This window comes from Protopterus annectens, chromosome 3.part1, assembly GCF_019279795.1.
Source record: "Protopterus annectens isolate FY-2018-M chromosome 3.part1, PAN1.0, whole genome shotgun sequence".
NCBI lineage: Eukaryota > Metazoa > Chordata > Ceratodontiformes > Protopteridae > Protopterus > Protopterus annectens.
The window spans coordinates 45,152,438-45,170,969 of NC_056732.1; the positions used below are offsets into that span (position 1 = coordinate 45,152,438).

An 18,532-nucleotide genomic window follows, 5' to 3' on the forward strand; every position below is an offset into this window, starting at 1 on the left:
CGTGCAGGTAAACAGAAATCTCTGTACGGGGAGATTTCCATTTACCTCAATGTAGTGCGGTCTCGGAGTTGGAATATTTAAGTAGGGGTGGTGTGGGGGGTGCAGAGGAGTTTGCCCCCCTGCCTACGCTAAGTGTTATTCGATGTTTTACTACATCGATCACTAGAGGTCAACCTTTAGTGATTCGATGTAGTAAGATTTCGATAACGTGATATAGACACAAAAAGAGAAGGAGAACCAGTGGAGGGGTTTGTAAAGGTGAAATATGCAAACCGTAAATGACCTTAAAAACTATATCCTGGAATGGAAATGGTCGTAAATGGTCTCAATGGCAGAGGAAAGCTGGACAGGGTGTTGGACTATGCAAGAGGGAGTGAAGCTGACATAGTAATCATGCAGGGAACACGTTTGTGTTTGCAGAAACATGAACATATTGATAGAAAGAGTTGGAAGGATATTTTGTGAGACTAATGGGAGAGTGTTAAAAAGGAGTCCTTGTATTATTATGGAGACAGGTACAGCTGCAGGTAGAAAAAAAAAAAAAAAAAGTTGCTGAAAAAGCCAAATACATATTGTTGAGGGGTGATAGGAGAAATAAAATGGTCAGGCTAGGTGATATATACTTGCCACCAAAGATAAAAGTGTGACATGAAGCAGATTTGGGGGAAATAACTGCCTTCACGCAAAGCAAAGGAGTTACAGCTGGAGACTGGAACATGGTGGGTACCACGGATGATGTTAGTGGTGGACTTGAGGAGAATTTGAGTTTCTTTGCAAGGAAAACTTCTAACAGAAATAATGGAAGTCTATGGTAGGACTGATGTGGGGCATAACACACAAGAAGGGAAGGGTTTCACCCACTACTCTGGGAAATACAGAACTCACCCTAGACTGGATAGAGCGTCTACAACAGGTGAATATGAGCTCTTATTACAAAAATTTTGGATGCACCTCACCATTTATTTGGATCACTCACTAGTAGAAACAGAGCTACAAAACTCCTATTACACAGGAAGCAAACGTCACTGGAGATTTAAGACTGGGGGGGCTGAAGTCTGAAAACAGTGAAGAGATTAAGGGACGGCGGAAGGAAATTACCAGCCATGTAGGAGGCAAAGCCCTGGGCTTAGTAGAAGAGTGCGGATATTTAAACAGAGTTAAAACTAAGATTGCAAGAAGAGATAGAGAGATAGAGAGGAATGGGAAGGAGTATAACTGATGAGGAAGGAAAACTGCAAATAATTAAAGATTCGCATGATAGAAGAGGGAGTTGGGGGAAACTATAAAAATGAGTTGGAAGGATTAGAAAATAAATGGAAGGACTAATACAAAGCAGAGATGGAGCAGAAAAGCGTGGCACTGAGAGCGTTTTATGAGGAAGAAAGCCCTAAACAGCAGAAGTCTTTAGCAATCTGGCTGAGACAGAAAAAGCAGTGCTGAAGATAAGAGTGTGGGAAAAGTAGTAAAAGACCTCAGGGAAACAGGAAAGGTACACACACATCACTATAGTAACAGAGGGAAGGCAGAGCGGGAAGAGAGGTTTTTGGAGGGATTACAAATTAAAAGGATATCGGAGGAAAGTACAGCATGTTTATGAGACCAAATGCAGCAGAGGAGAAAAGGCACAGATGGAAACGCAAGTGACAGGTAAGATCCCTGGCTGGGATGGGTGCTCAGTAGAACTATGGATGGTAGTCAAGGAGGATGTAATCCTTAAATGGCAGATACAGACAAAACAAGGAGGTTTAAAATGACCGGATTTACCACTTTTGCAAACCAGCTTAAGGAAAGTTAATTTAGTAAGCATCTCTACTCATTCTATTGTGAACTGTGTTAGTACTACTCCTTGGGATGGTGATGGTCAGATCGTGGATAAAAGTCTAACTTTTTCAACTAAACAGAGTCTTTTTGTCTGAGTAATCAACACAGCTTTTTTTCTAAACTCCCCTTCTACGTAAAGTAACCAACATTTTATCAGACTCTGTGGCAAAGAGGGCCTATGGGCCTCTGGCTGACCAGAGGTCAATCAGCAGCTCAGATGTTTGCTAGAAAAGCCAGACTGGGGAAGGAAGACGTAAACAGCTTATACCAGCTTACCCATCCAGGCGTGGCGGGGGGGAGGTGAAGCTGGTGATCCTATTTGACTAATTTGCTCCCATGCACGTGAAGATGTGCATAACACCAATGGTCTCAGGACCAAGGACTGTAGGATTGGAGATCCCAAGCTGGTGATGGTAGCCCTCACAGAGTGCATATATAGAAGGACACACATGTCAAGGGAGAGTATAAGATGTCTCTGTGGTGATGCACGTGCCCACATCTGTTACAGTGGGTGGTGGTAGGCTATGACAGAAGCACATCTCATGGCTGCTAGTGTGACGCATTGCAGCTTAATGGTCAACAGGCATGGGGATCACAAAAAATGACCTACAGAAAATGCTACCAATACTCTATAGACAATTTCCTCAGGAAACTACAGCTTTTGTGGGGATTTATGCCTTTACAAGTACTTACTGACAAAACCCCAACATTTTAATAAATAACAAACCTCTATGTTGAAATATCTTTACTTATATCATATCACAGAAAAAAAAAGCATTTTATTCTCAACTATCAAAATGAGAGATGACTATATATGTATACAACTAAAAGTGCTACTGTTTTATTAAACAGAATGAAAATAGCAGTCTCCAAACTTCCTCTAATTATTAAGTTTGATTACTTCAAATTTAAGCTGATTTTACTACGGTTAACTTACCTGAAAAAAATGCCTCTGCGTGCTGTATGGAAATAATTCTGTAGGGTGGAGTCCTGTGGTTTCTTGTGAGGGCTGCCTCACTGAGCCTCCCTCTATTTTTCTGGAGAAACAGCTGAGGCAGTATGTAAAGGCACACAGCATTTTTTTGGAGGATTTGTTTCAGTTTGCTACCAAAAGACTGTTGGATGGTTACAATGGACAAATGGACAAACTGTTGGATGGTTACAACGGACAAATGACAAACTGTTGGATGGTTACAACGGACAAATGGACATTGCCTTCCCTATTTATGGTCACTGGTCATTCTGAATACTGAAGGTACTGAATTAATTATTTAATGTCAAACATCAGTTTGACAGCAAGTGTGGTGATCTTATCTGTTTTTGGAGCTTATGCTGGAAAATAATGTTTGTGTTTGATGGTGACTATTATTTACAAAAATCTGGCACAGATATGGGCACACCATGTGCTAATAGCTATGCCAATATGGTTTTAGCCCAGTGGGAACATCAATATGTGTTATGTGCTGGACGATTTAGATCATCCAGTAAACTCGACAGATGGTTTGTGGATGGTATGCATATGCTATGAACGGGCTCACTAGGTCTTTTAGAACAATTTGCAACCTATCTACACAGCACTACTAATTATGAGGTTTACTGTTCAGTACTCAAGAGATTTAATTGATTTTCTACATGTGAGGATCACTAGTAATTCAGACTTGACTTCTGACATTGGGCTATACAGGAAAGCATGTCAAAAGAATGGGTTGCTGCACAGAGATAGCATGCACCCTTGGTACGTGTACAGGAATGTTTTAAAAAGACAAGGTATGAGGCTTTCGCAATGAAATAATAATAATAATGGCAGATTTTCTCAGGATACAGAAGTGCTGACATTAGAAGTTTCAGCACGGGGGTATAAGTATAGGAATACATGATAAGAGTTTTGAAGTTGACAGATCGCGATCAAGATAAAGCTAGACCCTATTTTTCTACCCCTGTGGCCATCGACGAAACACCCCATAGGTCTGCTAGGAAGCCTACATCTATCCCTCTATTTTATCCAAGTGAAACAGAGAGGGTCTGTGAGATAGTGAGAAGTAACTGGCCCATAGTGTTAGCTGATGAGATTAAACAACTTGTGTGAGACAGACCCAATTTCTGGTTTAAGAATAAGAAGTCCTTTAAGAGACTTCTGTGCTATAAAGAATTGTAGTGGGACTTGTTCTAGACCCATATCCACATCCTGCCCCCACCCCCATTAAGGAAACCATGGTAAAAAAATTCTCCAAAGCCAACTTCATGCTTCTTAAGACAGAAGTGGTGAACTTCATGACACCCATGCAGATGGGCAATACAGTTACAACTGCTGAATCCTATAAATGCACTCTATAAGCACTTACACATGTGCATGGATCGTGCTATCCCAAACAGAACCAAGACGATATCCTTCAAAAAAAGGAAGCAAATCTGGTAGTCCCCTACCATAAACAAACTGTACAACAGAAGGAAGAAACTGTTGCAAAAGAGAGTAAAATCCCATGAGTGGAGGAGCTGGTGATCCTATTTGACTAATTTGCTCCCATGCACGTGAAGATGTGCATAACACCAATGGTCACAGGACCAGGGACTGTAGGATTGGAGATCCCAAACTGGTAATGGTAGCCCTCATTAGTGATCTACAGTGATGTGAATGGCATTTAGAGTAAGTGATCTACAGTGATGTGTATGGTATTCAGAATTAGTGATCTACAGTGATGTGAATGGTATTTAGATTTTGTGGCAAACTTTGCCACTTTGTTAGTGCTCTCTTTTGACTTAATAGAAGTTTGTAAATTGGTTAGAATAGTGGCACCATGGAATAGGGAGGGGAGCAGGAAAGTTCTTGCCAGGGTGACTTTGGTCGAGGTGCTTAGGAAGTGTTTATTTCTGTACAGAAGTCCTAATTTCTGGTGAGTTTTTTCATATTTTGTTGGATGTGGAGACTGAATTTCAGTTTATCATCAATAATGATTCCAGCTTGGTGTGCTGTACTATCTCAATAACTGTATTATCTGCAGAGTGTATTTTGAATTTATCTGTGTCAGAGGTGGGTTTTTTGGTGAGAGAGGACAAGTTTGGTTTTCATAGAGTTAAGGTAAGATTGTGCATTTGTAAGCCAGGTTTTCATGGCAGTAAAAGACTTTTGTATGTTGGAGAGTAGTTTGGAAAGTGTGCGAAAGGTGCAGATAATGGTGGAATTGTCTGCACACTGAATGAGCACTTCAGGGGATAAGGATGTATGTAGGTTGACTGTGAATATATTAAAACAGTAGGAGGCCTAGGATGGAGCCTTGTGGGACTCCTGTAGGGTTAAGGAGAAGGGGGGAAGTTCATGTGACCATTTTGCGGCTTGTTTCCTATCAGAGGCACAGCAAAATAATGGGTATAGTTCCCCATACTAAAGGGGTGGCGTAAGCCACAAAACTATGGGCTAGGCTTGTAAATGCCCTCGGGCAGATAGCCTAGTATGAACCTATGAACCTATGTAAGTAACTTTGAAACCACCGTACTGTGGTAGGGAAAAAACCTAAGTCGGACAGTGTGTTGAGAAGTAAGGGGTGACAGTGTCAAAGGCTTTAGACAGGTCAAGGAATACTGCAGATTCCCTGTTGACCATGTCCATAAAGGCTATTAAGGCAGTGGATGCACTATGGTCAGGGTGGAACCTTGTTGAGTTAGTGTAATTACTGCATATCACTCAACTGAAAAATTACTATTTAATTTGCATGGAATTAGTTTGGGTCAAATTGTTTTTATCACTAAAGAGTAGATGAATAAAAAAAAACTCTCAAATCGTGCTCCTTTATCAGACAAGCTGTTTCTTCATGGAAATATACATGCAGAAATTTTTGAGGATTACAGTTAACTTTCTAACCTATACAGCAATGTCACCAAACTTTGCTACAGCAATGTTACACACTTAGCCCTCTGCAGGGGCTTTAACAGACCAACATTCTCACATGGAGTTACAGTCACTTACCAATGTCCTTATGGGAGAGTTACAAGGCTGGCATTTGTCTGTACCTCAGAGGTCTGTTGCAACAAAAAAAAAAAGTTACCCTAAAAAGCATTTATATTTTATTTCTCCTGTTTATGCTCATTTGCATGATAATGTGCTGAAATGTGGCAATGAAACATTCATGTTCCACTGTAAAAATCATATATATATATATATATATATATATATATATATATATATATATATATATATATATATATATATATATAGAGAGAGAGAGGGAATCCTAGAAGTTGTTCAGTTTGTCCAATATTAATAAATAGTAAAAACATAAATATTAAAATAAGCTGCCTTTAAAAAGCATTTCCATAACAGAATTAACTGTTTACTTCAGCTCAAAATATAAACTTAGTGTAACAAGGAAGCAGAAATATGAAACAGGAGCAGAATCTGCTGCTAAATTACAGCTCAACTTCTGCGCACTACAAAAATTATTACCTAGTAAAACAATTACTAAGGGAATTGTTCTTGTACTACAAAAATATTGCCTAGTAAAACAATTACCAGGGATTGTTCCTGTACTACAAAAATATTTCCAACCAGGGAGTTGTTCCTGCACTACAAAAATATTACCTAGTAAAACAATTACCAGGGAATTGTTCCTGTACTACAAAATTATTACCTAGTAAAAAAATTACTAAGGAATTGTTCCTGTACTACAAAATTACCTAGTAACACAATTACTAGGGAATTGTTCCTATACTACAAAAAATTGCCAGGGAATTGTTCATGTACTACAAAAATACTATCTAGTAAAACAATTACGAGGGAATTCTTCCTGTACTACAAACATATTACCTAGTAAAACAATCACCAGGGAATTGTTCCTACACTACAAATATATTACCTAGTAAAACAATTACCAGGGAATTGTTCCTGTACTACAAAATTATTATCTAGTAAAACAATTACCAGGGAATTGTTCCTGTACTGCAAACATATTACCTAGTAAAACAATTACCAGGGAATTGTTCCTTGTTACTACAAACATATTACCTAGTAAAACAAATACCAGGGAATTGTTCCTATACTACAAAATTATTACCTAGTAAAACAATTACCAGGGAATTGTTCCTGTACTACAAACATATTACCTAGCAAAACAATTACCAGGGAATTATTCCTGTACTACAACATATTACCCAGTAAAACAATTACAAGGAAACTGCTCTTGTACTACAAACATATTATCTAGTAAAACAATTACCAGGGAATTGTTCCTGTACTACAAACATATTACCTAGTAAAACAATTACCAGGGAATTGTTCCTGTACTACAAACATATTACCTAGTAAAACAATTACCAGGGAATTGTTCCTGTACTACAAACATATTACCTAGTAAAACAATTACCAGGGAATTGTTCCTGTACTACAAACATATTACCTGGTAAAACAATTACCAGGGAATTATTCCTGTACTACAACATATTACCCAGTAAAACAATTACAAGGAAACTGCTCTTGTACTACAAACATATTATCTAGTAAAACAATTACCAGGGAATTGTTCTTGTACTACAAACATATTATCTAGTAAAACAATTACCAGGGAACTGTTCTTGTACTACAAAAATATTACCTAGCAAAACAATTACCAGGGAATAGTTCCTGTACTACAAAAATATTACCTAGTAAAACAATTACCAGGAAATTGTTCCTGTTGTTGTTGTTGTGTCTTTCGGCTTATCCCGGTTAGGGGTCGCCACAGCGTAACTCCGCTCAGCTAATGTTTGGTAGTGGATTTTTACGTGCCGAGTTACCAGCCCTGACGCACAACCTTCAACGAAGGCATGCCGATTCACGCATGCCTCAACACAGAATACGCTCTAGCTGAGAATCGAACGGGACAACGTCTTGCTGTGAGGCAACAACGCTACCGCAGCACCACTACATTGCAAACATATTACCTAGTAAAACAATTACCAGGAAATGGTTCTTTTACTACAAAAATTGTACCTAGTAAAACCATTACCAGGGAGTTGTTCCTATACTATAAAAATATTACCTAGTAAAACCATTACCAGGGAATTGTTCTTGTACTACAAAAATATTACCTAGTAAAACAATTACCAGGGAATAGTTCCTGTACTACAAACATATTACCTAGTAAAAGAATTACCAGGGAATTGTTCCTGTACTACAAACATATTACCTAGTAAAAGAATTACCAGGGAATTGTTCCTGTACTACAAACATATTACCTAGTAAAAGAATTACCAGGGAATTGTTCTTGTACTACAAAAATATTACCTAATAAAACAATTACCAAGGAATTGTTTCTGTACTACAAACATATAACCTAGTAAAACAATTACCAGGGAATTGTTCTTGTACTACAAAAAATATGTTACTGTCACTGCCCCTCCACATTCCATCTTTCTTCCTATGTTTTTTCCTCTTAAGAATTCTCTCATTTGACCAAAACCAGTCTTCTTGAAGTCCAGCATCCTCATGGATATAAGGCAAGGCACTAATGCTAACTTAATAAATACCTGCCTTGTGATCACACACTTGTCATATTAGAAACCAGAGGTCTCATCACCCTGTGAAAGCAGCAGGTTCAGGGAAACTCCCTCCTGAAAAGCTCCATTGATAATCAGGCAAACTAACCATCCTGCTCCTACCCCCCTAGACAAATATACTTACCCCAAGCCACCCCCCACCAGACATATATAATTACTCCAAGCCACCCCCCACCAGACAATATAATTACCCCCAAGCCACTCTATGTAAAAATATGTTCAGGTTTTTCATAATTCAACATTATAACCTCTTTTCAAATATTTCCTGCAAAAAATGTTTCTGGTATGCCATTTTCCTTCTGTATAATGTCACCATACAAATGTTCTTTTAAATCCATAGCTCTATTGTCTAAAATTAGCCAGGTACGCTTCACACCATCATATCAAAATGTAACGTTTTATGTCAAGTACACATCTTTTCATGCAGAATAATGGTTATAGATTTCTTAAAGAAAATATTTTTTCTATATACCTTACCTCTTGAAAATGAAGAAGCCTTTAGTAGTTTTTTATAATAATGATAGTAAAAACCGCTATCAGACTGAAAAGTAATTTCTCTTTCCAGGTCCTGAAACAAACGATAAAACAATCAAAAATGTTATTTATCACTGCTTTTTATAACACAGATGAATTTTATTTCAATCATATACAGCTAGCAATGTCTACGTCTTAAATTAAGATGCATGTATCACATGGTGAAAAGGATTTATAAACGGACACATCTTTTCAAGAAACTTGTTACAAAGCCTCATTAATATTCAAAATAAAGAGGAACGTTTAGACATACACTGAACACTGCAGCAAGGCACCATTCCACAGTGGCAAAACACTCCCCACTTGCAAGCACCAGTATATAGTACAAACTTTCCAGCTTCATTCCTGAGATTGTAATATGCAACTAGGAATTGCTCAAAGGGGCAACTTTGCTCAGTGTTCCAGACATACAAGCTACTATTGAATAAACCATGCTTAGTATTAACACCAATATAAATATCAAAAGCATTTATATCGTACAGTTATGCAAGTACCACATCGATAGATTCACTTGTTCTCTGTGCCAAAGACACAGTTTCTTCGCAGGCCTGAATCTCTCAATGGCTCGAACTTCTCCCCTTACCTATAATATATCTATGTACTGTCCAGCCTCTCCAGATCAAGTTTAGCAACTAGAAGCAACGTATAAATTACTAATTTCTGCTACTGTTCAGGAGACAACATGTAGTATAAAGGAAAATACACTTAATCAGTCAATTCCAAGGCCTCTGATGCTCTTCCATGTCTCTGCAGACAACAACAATTTGGAAAGGGACTGCTGGGCAGGTTCGTTACAGTGTACGGACCATCATTATGGCAGATACATTACTTCCGTATTCAAGTCTTGTCCATACACCACTTCCTGAACTGATTTGTCAGCAGATACTGGGTGGAACAAAGATAAGATTCCTTTTAAAATTGTAGCACAAAAGGAAGACTGAGCAGATACCAAGATTATAAAGTCTGGCAAAAGCATGTAATGAAGACAACGTAGCAACTGCATATACATCATACAACAGCAACTTTAAGAATGTAGCAGATGTTGCCTGAGCTTGTACAGTAATGACTTTTGATGTAGCAAGAGATGCAATCCAAAAGAGATGACTTTATTACCCTTTTTTCCCCTTTTAGAGAGCAGAAACGACAAAGAGTTGAGCACATACAATTCCCTCAGACTCCATTGTCTACCTGTGTAAGTCTGAGCAAGTTACTTAGTTCAGGCTGAGTGTGAAAATTTCATTTATTTATTTAATTTTCAGTTTGATGACCGGGGAAATACACTGGGCCAAGAAGAGCTCGTTTTCAGTGGAAGCCTGGGGAGAAAAGCTCCAATGAACAATTACAAGCATACACAAAGCAGTATAATCATCTAAATCAAGGTGAGAATACAGCACAATACCTATGAGGTATAATACAATCATGCAAAGAAATACAAATAATAGGACATTGTTGACATTTTATATGTACAAAGTTAGATATATTTAATGATGTAAGAACATTTAACAAGGTTAGCCAAGGTGCAACAAAAGGCTGTCCAGTATTGGTTTAATGGAGTGTAGTAGCAAACAAAGTAATGGTATGGGAAGTAGGTGTAGCAGGGGATGGAGCTGAGAGTAGTTAGAGGGGGAAGTTATGTTGGACAGTGGCATGAACATGTCCATTTTGAAGACAGGTGGGAGAACAAGAGATATTTGAAGTTGGTGTGGTTTGGAGTATTGTGAGGGGAGGGAGAGAGTTCCATAGTTTAGATATGGAGTAGGATAGCAGGAGTTGGACAGGGGGTCTTGAGGGTTTGTAGATTTCTAAGAGGTTTTGGTTTTCTGATCTGAGTAAGCGGTTAGGAATATAGGTGGCTAAGGCGGTAGCGAGAAAGGGCCAGCTGGAAGGTTTGAAGATGAGCTTCTGGGCAGTGATGAGTTTGAGGAACTTCAGGGAATTAGGTAGTTTGAACCATTGCAAAGTATGGAGACAGTGGCAATGATGCAATGAGTTTTTTTGAATTGATGGCAAATTTGCTTACTTTATTTAGCAGGATTCTAGTCTGGATTGTAGGCTGAGTTGGAGACTGGTTAGCAGAGGAGCACCGTACATGAGAGAGGGGAGAAGGTTGGAGGAGGCTAGGGTTTTTTCTGGTGGAGGGGGTGACAGCGGTTGTGTCTGTACAGCGGTTGTGTCTGTACAGGAGTCCTTGCTTTTTTTTTTTTTTTTTTTTTTTTTTTTAATGACAGTTTGAATATGGTTATTGAATTTTACATGTTCATCAATGATAACACCGAGCAGTTCAGTATTTGATACAATTAGGATGGGGGTGTTATTCTGGCTGAATATGGCGAAGAAGTTTTTGTCGACAGGGGAGCTTCTAGAGGGAGAAAAGATCATCAGTTTAATTTTATTTGCGTTTAGGGCCAGGTGATTGCCTTGCATCCAGGCTTCAGTTTTAGAGAAGGCTGATTGGGTTTTTAGAAGTAGGTCAGAGGGGGAGTATGCTGAACAGATGATTGTTGAATCATCAGCATACTGGATTAGTGAGGAATCAGGGATGGTGTGGTGATAGTTATTTATAAATATATTGAGAGTAAAGGGCCTAGAAAAGAACCTTGGGGCACACTGGTGGGGGTTTATAGGAAGGGAGAGGTTGACTATTTTCATTGTATGGATTGTTGTCATTCGGAGAGGTAGCTAGTGAACCAAGATATGATGGAAGAAGAGAAGGTTGAGACAGGAGTAAGGGGTGAGAAACAGTGTCAAAAGCTTTGGATAGGTCTAGGAACAGGGTAGATACGAATCTGCCAGAGTCACGTGCTTGGTTAATGGTCTCGAGAAAGGAAAGGAGGGCAGTCATGGTACTATGACCAGGGAGGAAGCTGTACAGAGTGTGGGTGAGAAGGTTACTGCACTTTAGGTATGGCATTCAGTTGTGAATAGAAACATTTTTCCAGGATTTTAGAGAGAGTGGGGAAAGGATGGCAATAGGCCTGAAATTGGTGGCATCAGTGTTTTTACCTCCCTTATGGAGAAGGATGACGTATGCATGTCGCCAGACAGAAAGGACATAGGATTCTTGGATGGACCTGTTTATTAAGATGGAAATGGGAAAGGCAATATTATCAGCAGATATTTTGAGGAAGGCTGATGGTACATTAGCAGGTGCGCTGAGGCAATGTTTAAGTTGGAAAAGTAGTTTTTTTTAATTGTATTTGTGGGGATGAGTTTTAGGTGAAGGGGGAGGAAGTATGAGATCAGAGGGATGGGGGGCAGGCGGGGTTGGGATTAAAAGGGGGTGAGGGAAGGAGGAGGAGGAGGACAATTTAGCTATACAATCCACAAAGAAGGAGTTGAGTCGGGTGGCGATTTCAGGATTGGTGAGGTTGGGGTTGGGACAGGGGTATCTTTATTTCCTGTGTGGACAAGGGAGGAGATGGTGTTCCAGAATTTTCTAGGGTTGGTTGAGTGCTTGGATTGAAGTTTGGTGTAGTATGCTTTGTGGTCTCTAGTTATTAGTTTTTTTACAGAGTTGTTTGAATTCAAGTAAGGAGTTAGGTTGTTTGTTTCTTTGGTATTGCTTCCATTTTTTGTCTCTCTGGAGCATGGTTAGTTTAGTTTCTTTTTGATAGCCAGGGAGAGGCTTTAGCCTTGACACGTCTGGTTCTTACAGGAGCTTGGTTGTTGAGTGGGTTTAAGAAAGTTTCATTGAAGTAGGTGATGGTGTTTTCGAGGGGCAGGTTTCTTAGGCGGGGATCCAGCCAGTAAGTTTTAGACATTCTGAGAAAATTTGAGGGTTGACGTAGGAGAGGTTATGAGTTTCAATGTAGTGATGTTGCTTTTGAAGAGGAGGGGGTGATGGTCAGTGAAGGCTGGTAGGTGGTCACCGAGAGGGTCTGGGAGAATTCCTGCATTTGAGACTAGGTTGGGATGGGATGTTAAGATCCAGTCCATGATGGTGCCATAGGCCCCATCTTTGTTTGGCCTGGTAGGAGAGTTTATTAGCTGGTGAAGTTGAAGAGGTTAACTATGTGATATGGGGCTTCAGAATTTATAGTGGCCCAGTTAATGTTCATGTCACCTAGGATATGGGCTTAATTTTTAATGGTGGAGGAAAACCAGGACAGGATATCTTCTTGTATTGGGATATTATTGCCTGGTGGTATACAGAGGGTGGCTATGCATATGGACTTGTGATTACTGATTTTTAGTAGAGCTATAGTTATTTTGGCATTGATGAAGTTTGGGATGTGACTGGTGTACGGGGTAACGGTATAGGGGGAAGAGTAGATTATGGCTACGCCTCCAACTTTCTTGTTAGGTCTGTCATTGCTAATCATTTGGTAGCCTGGTGGAAGAATTTCATTGTCTTTTATGAAGGGTTTAGGCCAGGTCTCTGAGATGGCTACTACATCAGGGTGGTTGTAGGAAAGCCAGGCATGGAGGCTATGGATTTTATTTTGAAGGCTTTGGGCATTGAATGTAGTCAGGCAAATAGATTTGGGAGTTTGAGGGTGTGTGGGAGGGGAGTTAGTGATTTGTGTGGTGGTAGTGGGCCTGGGGTTGGGATGAATGTCACCGAAGAGTGAGAGGGAAATTCGGTGGAGAATGAGTATAAGGTAGTTTAATAGGGATGGAGAGTCTGAGTGGTGGTAGGGAGTGGATTTGTTGGTGTGAGTTTGGAGGGGTGTGTTATATGAAGGTGGGATAGGTAGGATTTTGTGTTTGAATAGTAAGGTTGGGTTAGAAGAGTAGAGTTCATGAGTTATGGAGGTGAAGGGTGGTGCGGAAGTATGTTGGAAAGTGGTTGTGTAATGTGAAGGTGTGGTATGGGAGAAGTTAGGGCTGTTAGGTTTAGTAGATATGTGTTGGGTGGGTGGGGAGTTTAAGAGTGGAATGTGTGTGGTGGGTGGGGTGTAGTGTAATTGGATGGTAAGAGATGTGGGAGGAGTTAGGGATGAATAAATGTACAGATAGCGGTGGTGGGTGGGAATTGGGGGAAGGGAAGGGGAGTGAGCCCTTAGGGCAAATTGAGCGGGTAGAGCCCCAGCAGAGGTGAGCGAAAAACTATCCGTGATTGCTAGTAACAATGTAGGTAGCAGTTTTGCCAAATGTTTGTTTTAGTTTTATGCCTTTTGCTGGAATTTTAAAAGTTTCAGTCCATTACAGCATATAAGCATCAGTTTGAAGGCAACTGGCTAGTGGCTTGAGCGTTGGACTGTTAGCTTAGGGAGAGGTGCTGCCAGATCCTTTGGATCAGAAAGAAGTAGGAGATTGGCAGGGGGTCTGTAACTGGTGTAAACAGTTAAAAAGAAACCACAAACAGAAAACAAAAAAAAAAAAAAAGAGTATAGCTAACTAAGAGAGTTGGCACTTGGGTATTGATGGCAGAGAGAGAAAAGGTTGTTAACAAAGTGGTGAGTGTTGGGCGGGGGGTCTCAGTGGTATGCAGGTAGCCTTTACAGTAGACAAAGTAAGACTAATTTCTGGTACGAGCTTGGAACATAGTTTAAACTGGCTATGCTGTAGAACTCAGGTGTTTTATTTTTTACTTAACATTTGTTTTCCAGGAAAGTCTGACTTGGAATGAAGCCAATTTTCAGTGGAGGCCTGGGGAGAAACAATCCAGACACATTTCTTTAATGTGGAAGGAAACTGGAGTACCTCGAGGAAACCCACACGAACGCAGGGAGGGCACTCAGACTCCACACAGAAGGCGCCCCTGAATCAAACCGGACATCTTGCTGTGAGGCGACAATGCTACCTCTGCACCACTGCGCTGTGTTATTCCAGGAGTTGGAGCAGTATCTGTAAAGAAGGTAGAAGCAGTCTGGAAGGAAAGATGCTTTGCTTCTAAAACCTAGGAAAAGAGGAGGGGAGTGTGTGTGTTGAGTGTAAAAGCTAGGGAAAAACAAAAATAACAGAGAAACTATAAGCAACTACTGATAACAGCTGGAGAGGAGTTAGATGAGATAAAATATGAAATTAACTAAATAAAAACATGCATATGTTACTGGCTTAACAAATTAGAGCAGTAAAACTGTGAGCCAGAAGTTCAATGACTTACTTCCTCTATAACACTTTCTCATAAAAATGGTAAGCTATTAACCATGATGTTTTAGTGTTAAAACAACTGCTACACTAAAAGTGTCTGTTGTAGTTCTAGTAGTATACTTGTGCTGTTTTGTAGTTGAAATAATAAAAAAAATGTCCATTGCACTCACTGCTGTACCCCAGAAAAAAAACAAATACATAAATGCTGATATTTTTCATGCTGAAGTAACAGCAACTAAGAACAAAGTCTTCCAAGACAAAACATTTTAGATCGGTTGTACAACCTGACTCAAGAGTGGTAGGGTAAGTCTTTCTAAGATGAAATTTAGGTCCTAGAGTGGGGTGAGAAGATGAAAGAAGGACCTAGAATGAAATAATCCTTTTAAAAGGCTTCGCATAACTTGTGAGAGGCAAGAAAAATCATGAAAAGCGCTAATGAAAGGAGGAAATGGCAGCCAAATGCACCTTACTTGTGGAAAAGTCTGTGATCTTTGTAAAAAAGGGACAGATCAGAAGATATGGGAGCCGTGGAACGATCTAACCCTTATCAGGGTGCCCATATGGAAAACTTATACCACATGCTTTAATAAATCTTTCTGGTAGTAGAATTTTGAGATGCTGCAATGAGTTGCACCCCTCTTGAAGGTAAAGTAGGGTCCATAGTCATTACCGGAAGTGTAGAACCTATGCAGTTAACTGAAGACAGTGTATATCTGGATAAGGTTGACTGAAGCAATGAGTCAGCAACTGTGGTACTGTAGAAGGACAGGTGACCTTTATGAGATGAGGGCAAAGCTGGAGAAACCATATCTGCTATGGCCAGAAAAAGGCAAAGGGAATGACTTTGCTTTGCAACTCTTGGCTTTCTAGATCAACCTGAATAACAGGGGCACTAGATGGAATGCATACATGAGCCTGAGCAGCCAAGCATAGACCAACAAGTCTCTTGATAACTGCATCTGATGATGGGCAAGGGTAAAGAAATTGCTGCATTTGGTGTTGAAGGATAAAGTAGAGACAATGCAGCAAGGTTTTCTCTTGTGACAGAAAATCTTTAAGCCACAGATATGTCTAGACATCATTTGTGTAGGAGTAAAATGTGATAGCTTATCCTGTCCACAATGATACTTGTTTTTCCTGGGATGGGACTCTACGTGTTGATGTACCATACCACTGTCATGTTGGAGTGGATGCACACAACACCTTACGGGGAAGGGGATCTTGCTAGTGCCTGCAACACTAGGTAGACCCATCTTGGTTCTAAAACATTTTAAGCATAGACAAACTGCCAGTAAAGACTTTGCTTTGGACCATTTTGTCTAAACAGTGCCCCCTTACCCAGAGCAAATGCACCCATGATCAGTATGGCTTTCTGGTCAAGTTCACCATAAGTGCTTTAGCACGTCCTTGACAGATTGTCTTTTTCACATGATCCGTCAACTGCCACCACTAAACCTTTAGTATCCACTGCAGGCTGTCATGTGAAATCCCATATAAGGAATTGTCTGAATTGTAGATGTCATCAGACCTAGTCTTCTGAGAACCTTAGCTGCAGCTGGCTTGGGGTTGTGGCACAAATTCTCCACCCCTTTTATTACTGGGAGATGCTCTGGTAGTATTGTCAGGTTTTTGGACCGTCTCTAAACTGGCAGCCTATGTACAACAAGTTCTGTGAGGGTTCCATCTGGGACTTCACAAAGTTGATGGTGATCCCCAAAGATAAGCACAACTGGAGCAAGTACTCCCTTGCAGATATTACTTGTTCTTTAGAGGTGACAGCACTGAGCCAGTCCTCCAGGTAACTCCATATGTGCAGCTACTGTGATCACCAGGTAACTGCATATGTGCAGCGACTGTGGTCAACAGGTAACTGCATAAGTGCAGCGACTGTGGTCAACAGGTAACTGCATATGTGCAGCTACTGTGGTCAACAGGTAACTGCATATGTGCAGCTACAGTGGTCAACAGGTAACTGCATATGTGCAGCTACAGTGGTCATGCACTTGATACATACTGTGAGCCGTGGTCACTGAACTGATCATGAGTGTCTCCCATCTGAAAAATACAGGAATACTTTGGATATGCTGGCAATCTTGATGTAGAGGTTAATATCCTAAAGATCTCAAGAGTAAATCCAATCTCCTTCCTGTACACAGGGAAGGATACATCACACCATGGCCACCTAGAAAGTTTCACTCTTGATATGCTGATTTAGATGTCTGAGGTCCAAAATCACAAGTCCTGAGTCTTTACTAGGGATCAAGAAGAATCCGGAATAGAATCCAGACCCTATCTGGTCTGGTGGGACCTCTTGGAAGACTCTATTATTCAGGAGGTTTACTACCTTCTATTCTGCCACCATTCTCTATTGGGCTGGGACTATTGGAGGATGCGAAAGAAGGTGTACTGGGTAGTTGGAAAAGGGTATAGTATAACCTTTGGATATTATCGCCTTTCTCCATCTGCCATGCACGACGGTTGCTCATGCTTGAGGATTCAAAGACAGATAATCTTGGACTGCCTCCAGAGAAGGACAGCTGAGCAACTTTTCAGGGGTTACACTGTATATTCACTGGTGAAGGACCTCAGAATCCCTGCTGCTGCAGCCCACCTTGGCCTCAGCGACGGCAGCCACTTGAGAAATTCCTTCAACCACAAGAACTCCAATTCAATTTTTGCTGCTGCTTCAGCTGTGGGAACTTCTATACCAGATGGTCTTAGTTCCTTTCTGGTTTCTTCAGAATGATCTCCAAAAAGCCTAGAAGTCCACCACAAAAGCAGTGAGCATTTTGCAATCTTGATTACATTTCTGATTTTTTTTTGCCCAAAGAGAGTGACACTATCAAAGAGGTGTTGACAAAGGCTGTTCTGAAGTGCTCCACAAAACCAGTTAACTACAGCCAGGAAAAGACATATGGAGAGTGATGACAATGTATTCATATCTGCCATCCGGGATTCTAGCCGCTTACATGTTTCACCAGGGAGCAACTGTTTCAGAGTTTCTAGTATTTTATACACAATATCCCTATGAAATCTGGCACTGGAGAGCATGCTAAATGCACATACTCACTTTACTAGTCTGCTCATCTTATACACGATATCCCTATGAAATTTGGTACTGGAGAGCATGCTAGATTCACGTACTCACTTTAATAGTCTGCTCATCTTATACACGATATCCCTATGAAATCTGGTACTGGACACCATGCTAGATGCACACACTCACTTTACTAGTCTGCTCATCTTATACACGATATCCCTATGAAATCTGGTATTGGAGAGCATGCTAGATGCACATACTCACTTTACTAGTCTGCTCATCTTATACATGATATCCCTATGAAATCTGGTACTGGAGAGCATGCTAGATTCACGTACTCACTTTAATAGTCTGCTCATCTTATACACGATATCCCTATGAAATCTGGTACTGGACACCATGCTAGATGCACATACTCACTTTACTAGTCTGCTCATCTTATACACGATATCCCTATGAAATCTGGTATTGGAGAGCATGCTAGATGCACATACTCACTTTACTAGTCTGCTCATCTTATACATGATATCCCTATGAAATCTGGTTCTGGAGAGCATGCTAGATTCACGTACTCAC

The 18,532-nt window shown here is 40.3% G+C and overlaps 1 protein-coding gene across 2 annotated transcripts in view; it reads right to left on the reverse strand.

The window, feature by feature from the left end:
- DPY19L4 (dpy-19 like 4) overlaps positions 1 to 18,532 on the reverse strand; it is a 1,421,953-nt gene that overhangs the window by 1,081,308 nt on the left and 322,113 nt on the right. For both annotated transcript variants that reach the window (XM_044066538.1, XM_044066539.1), the window contains exon 4: positions 8,824 to 8,914. In XM_044066538.1, coding sequence (XP_043922473.1) covers positions 8,824 to 8,914 — 91 coding nt within the window. The remainder of the gene's footprint in view (positions 1 to 8,823; positions 8,915 to 18,532) is intronic.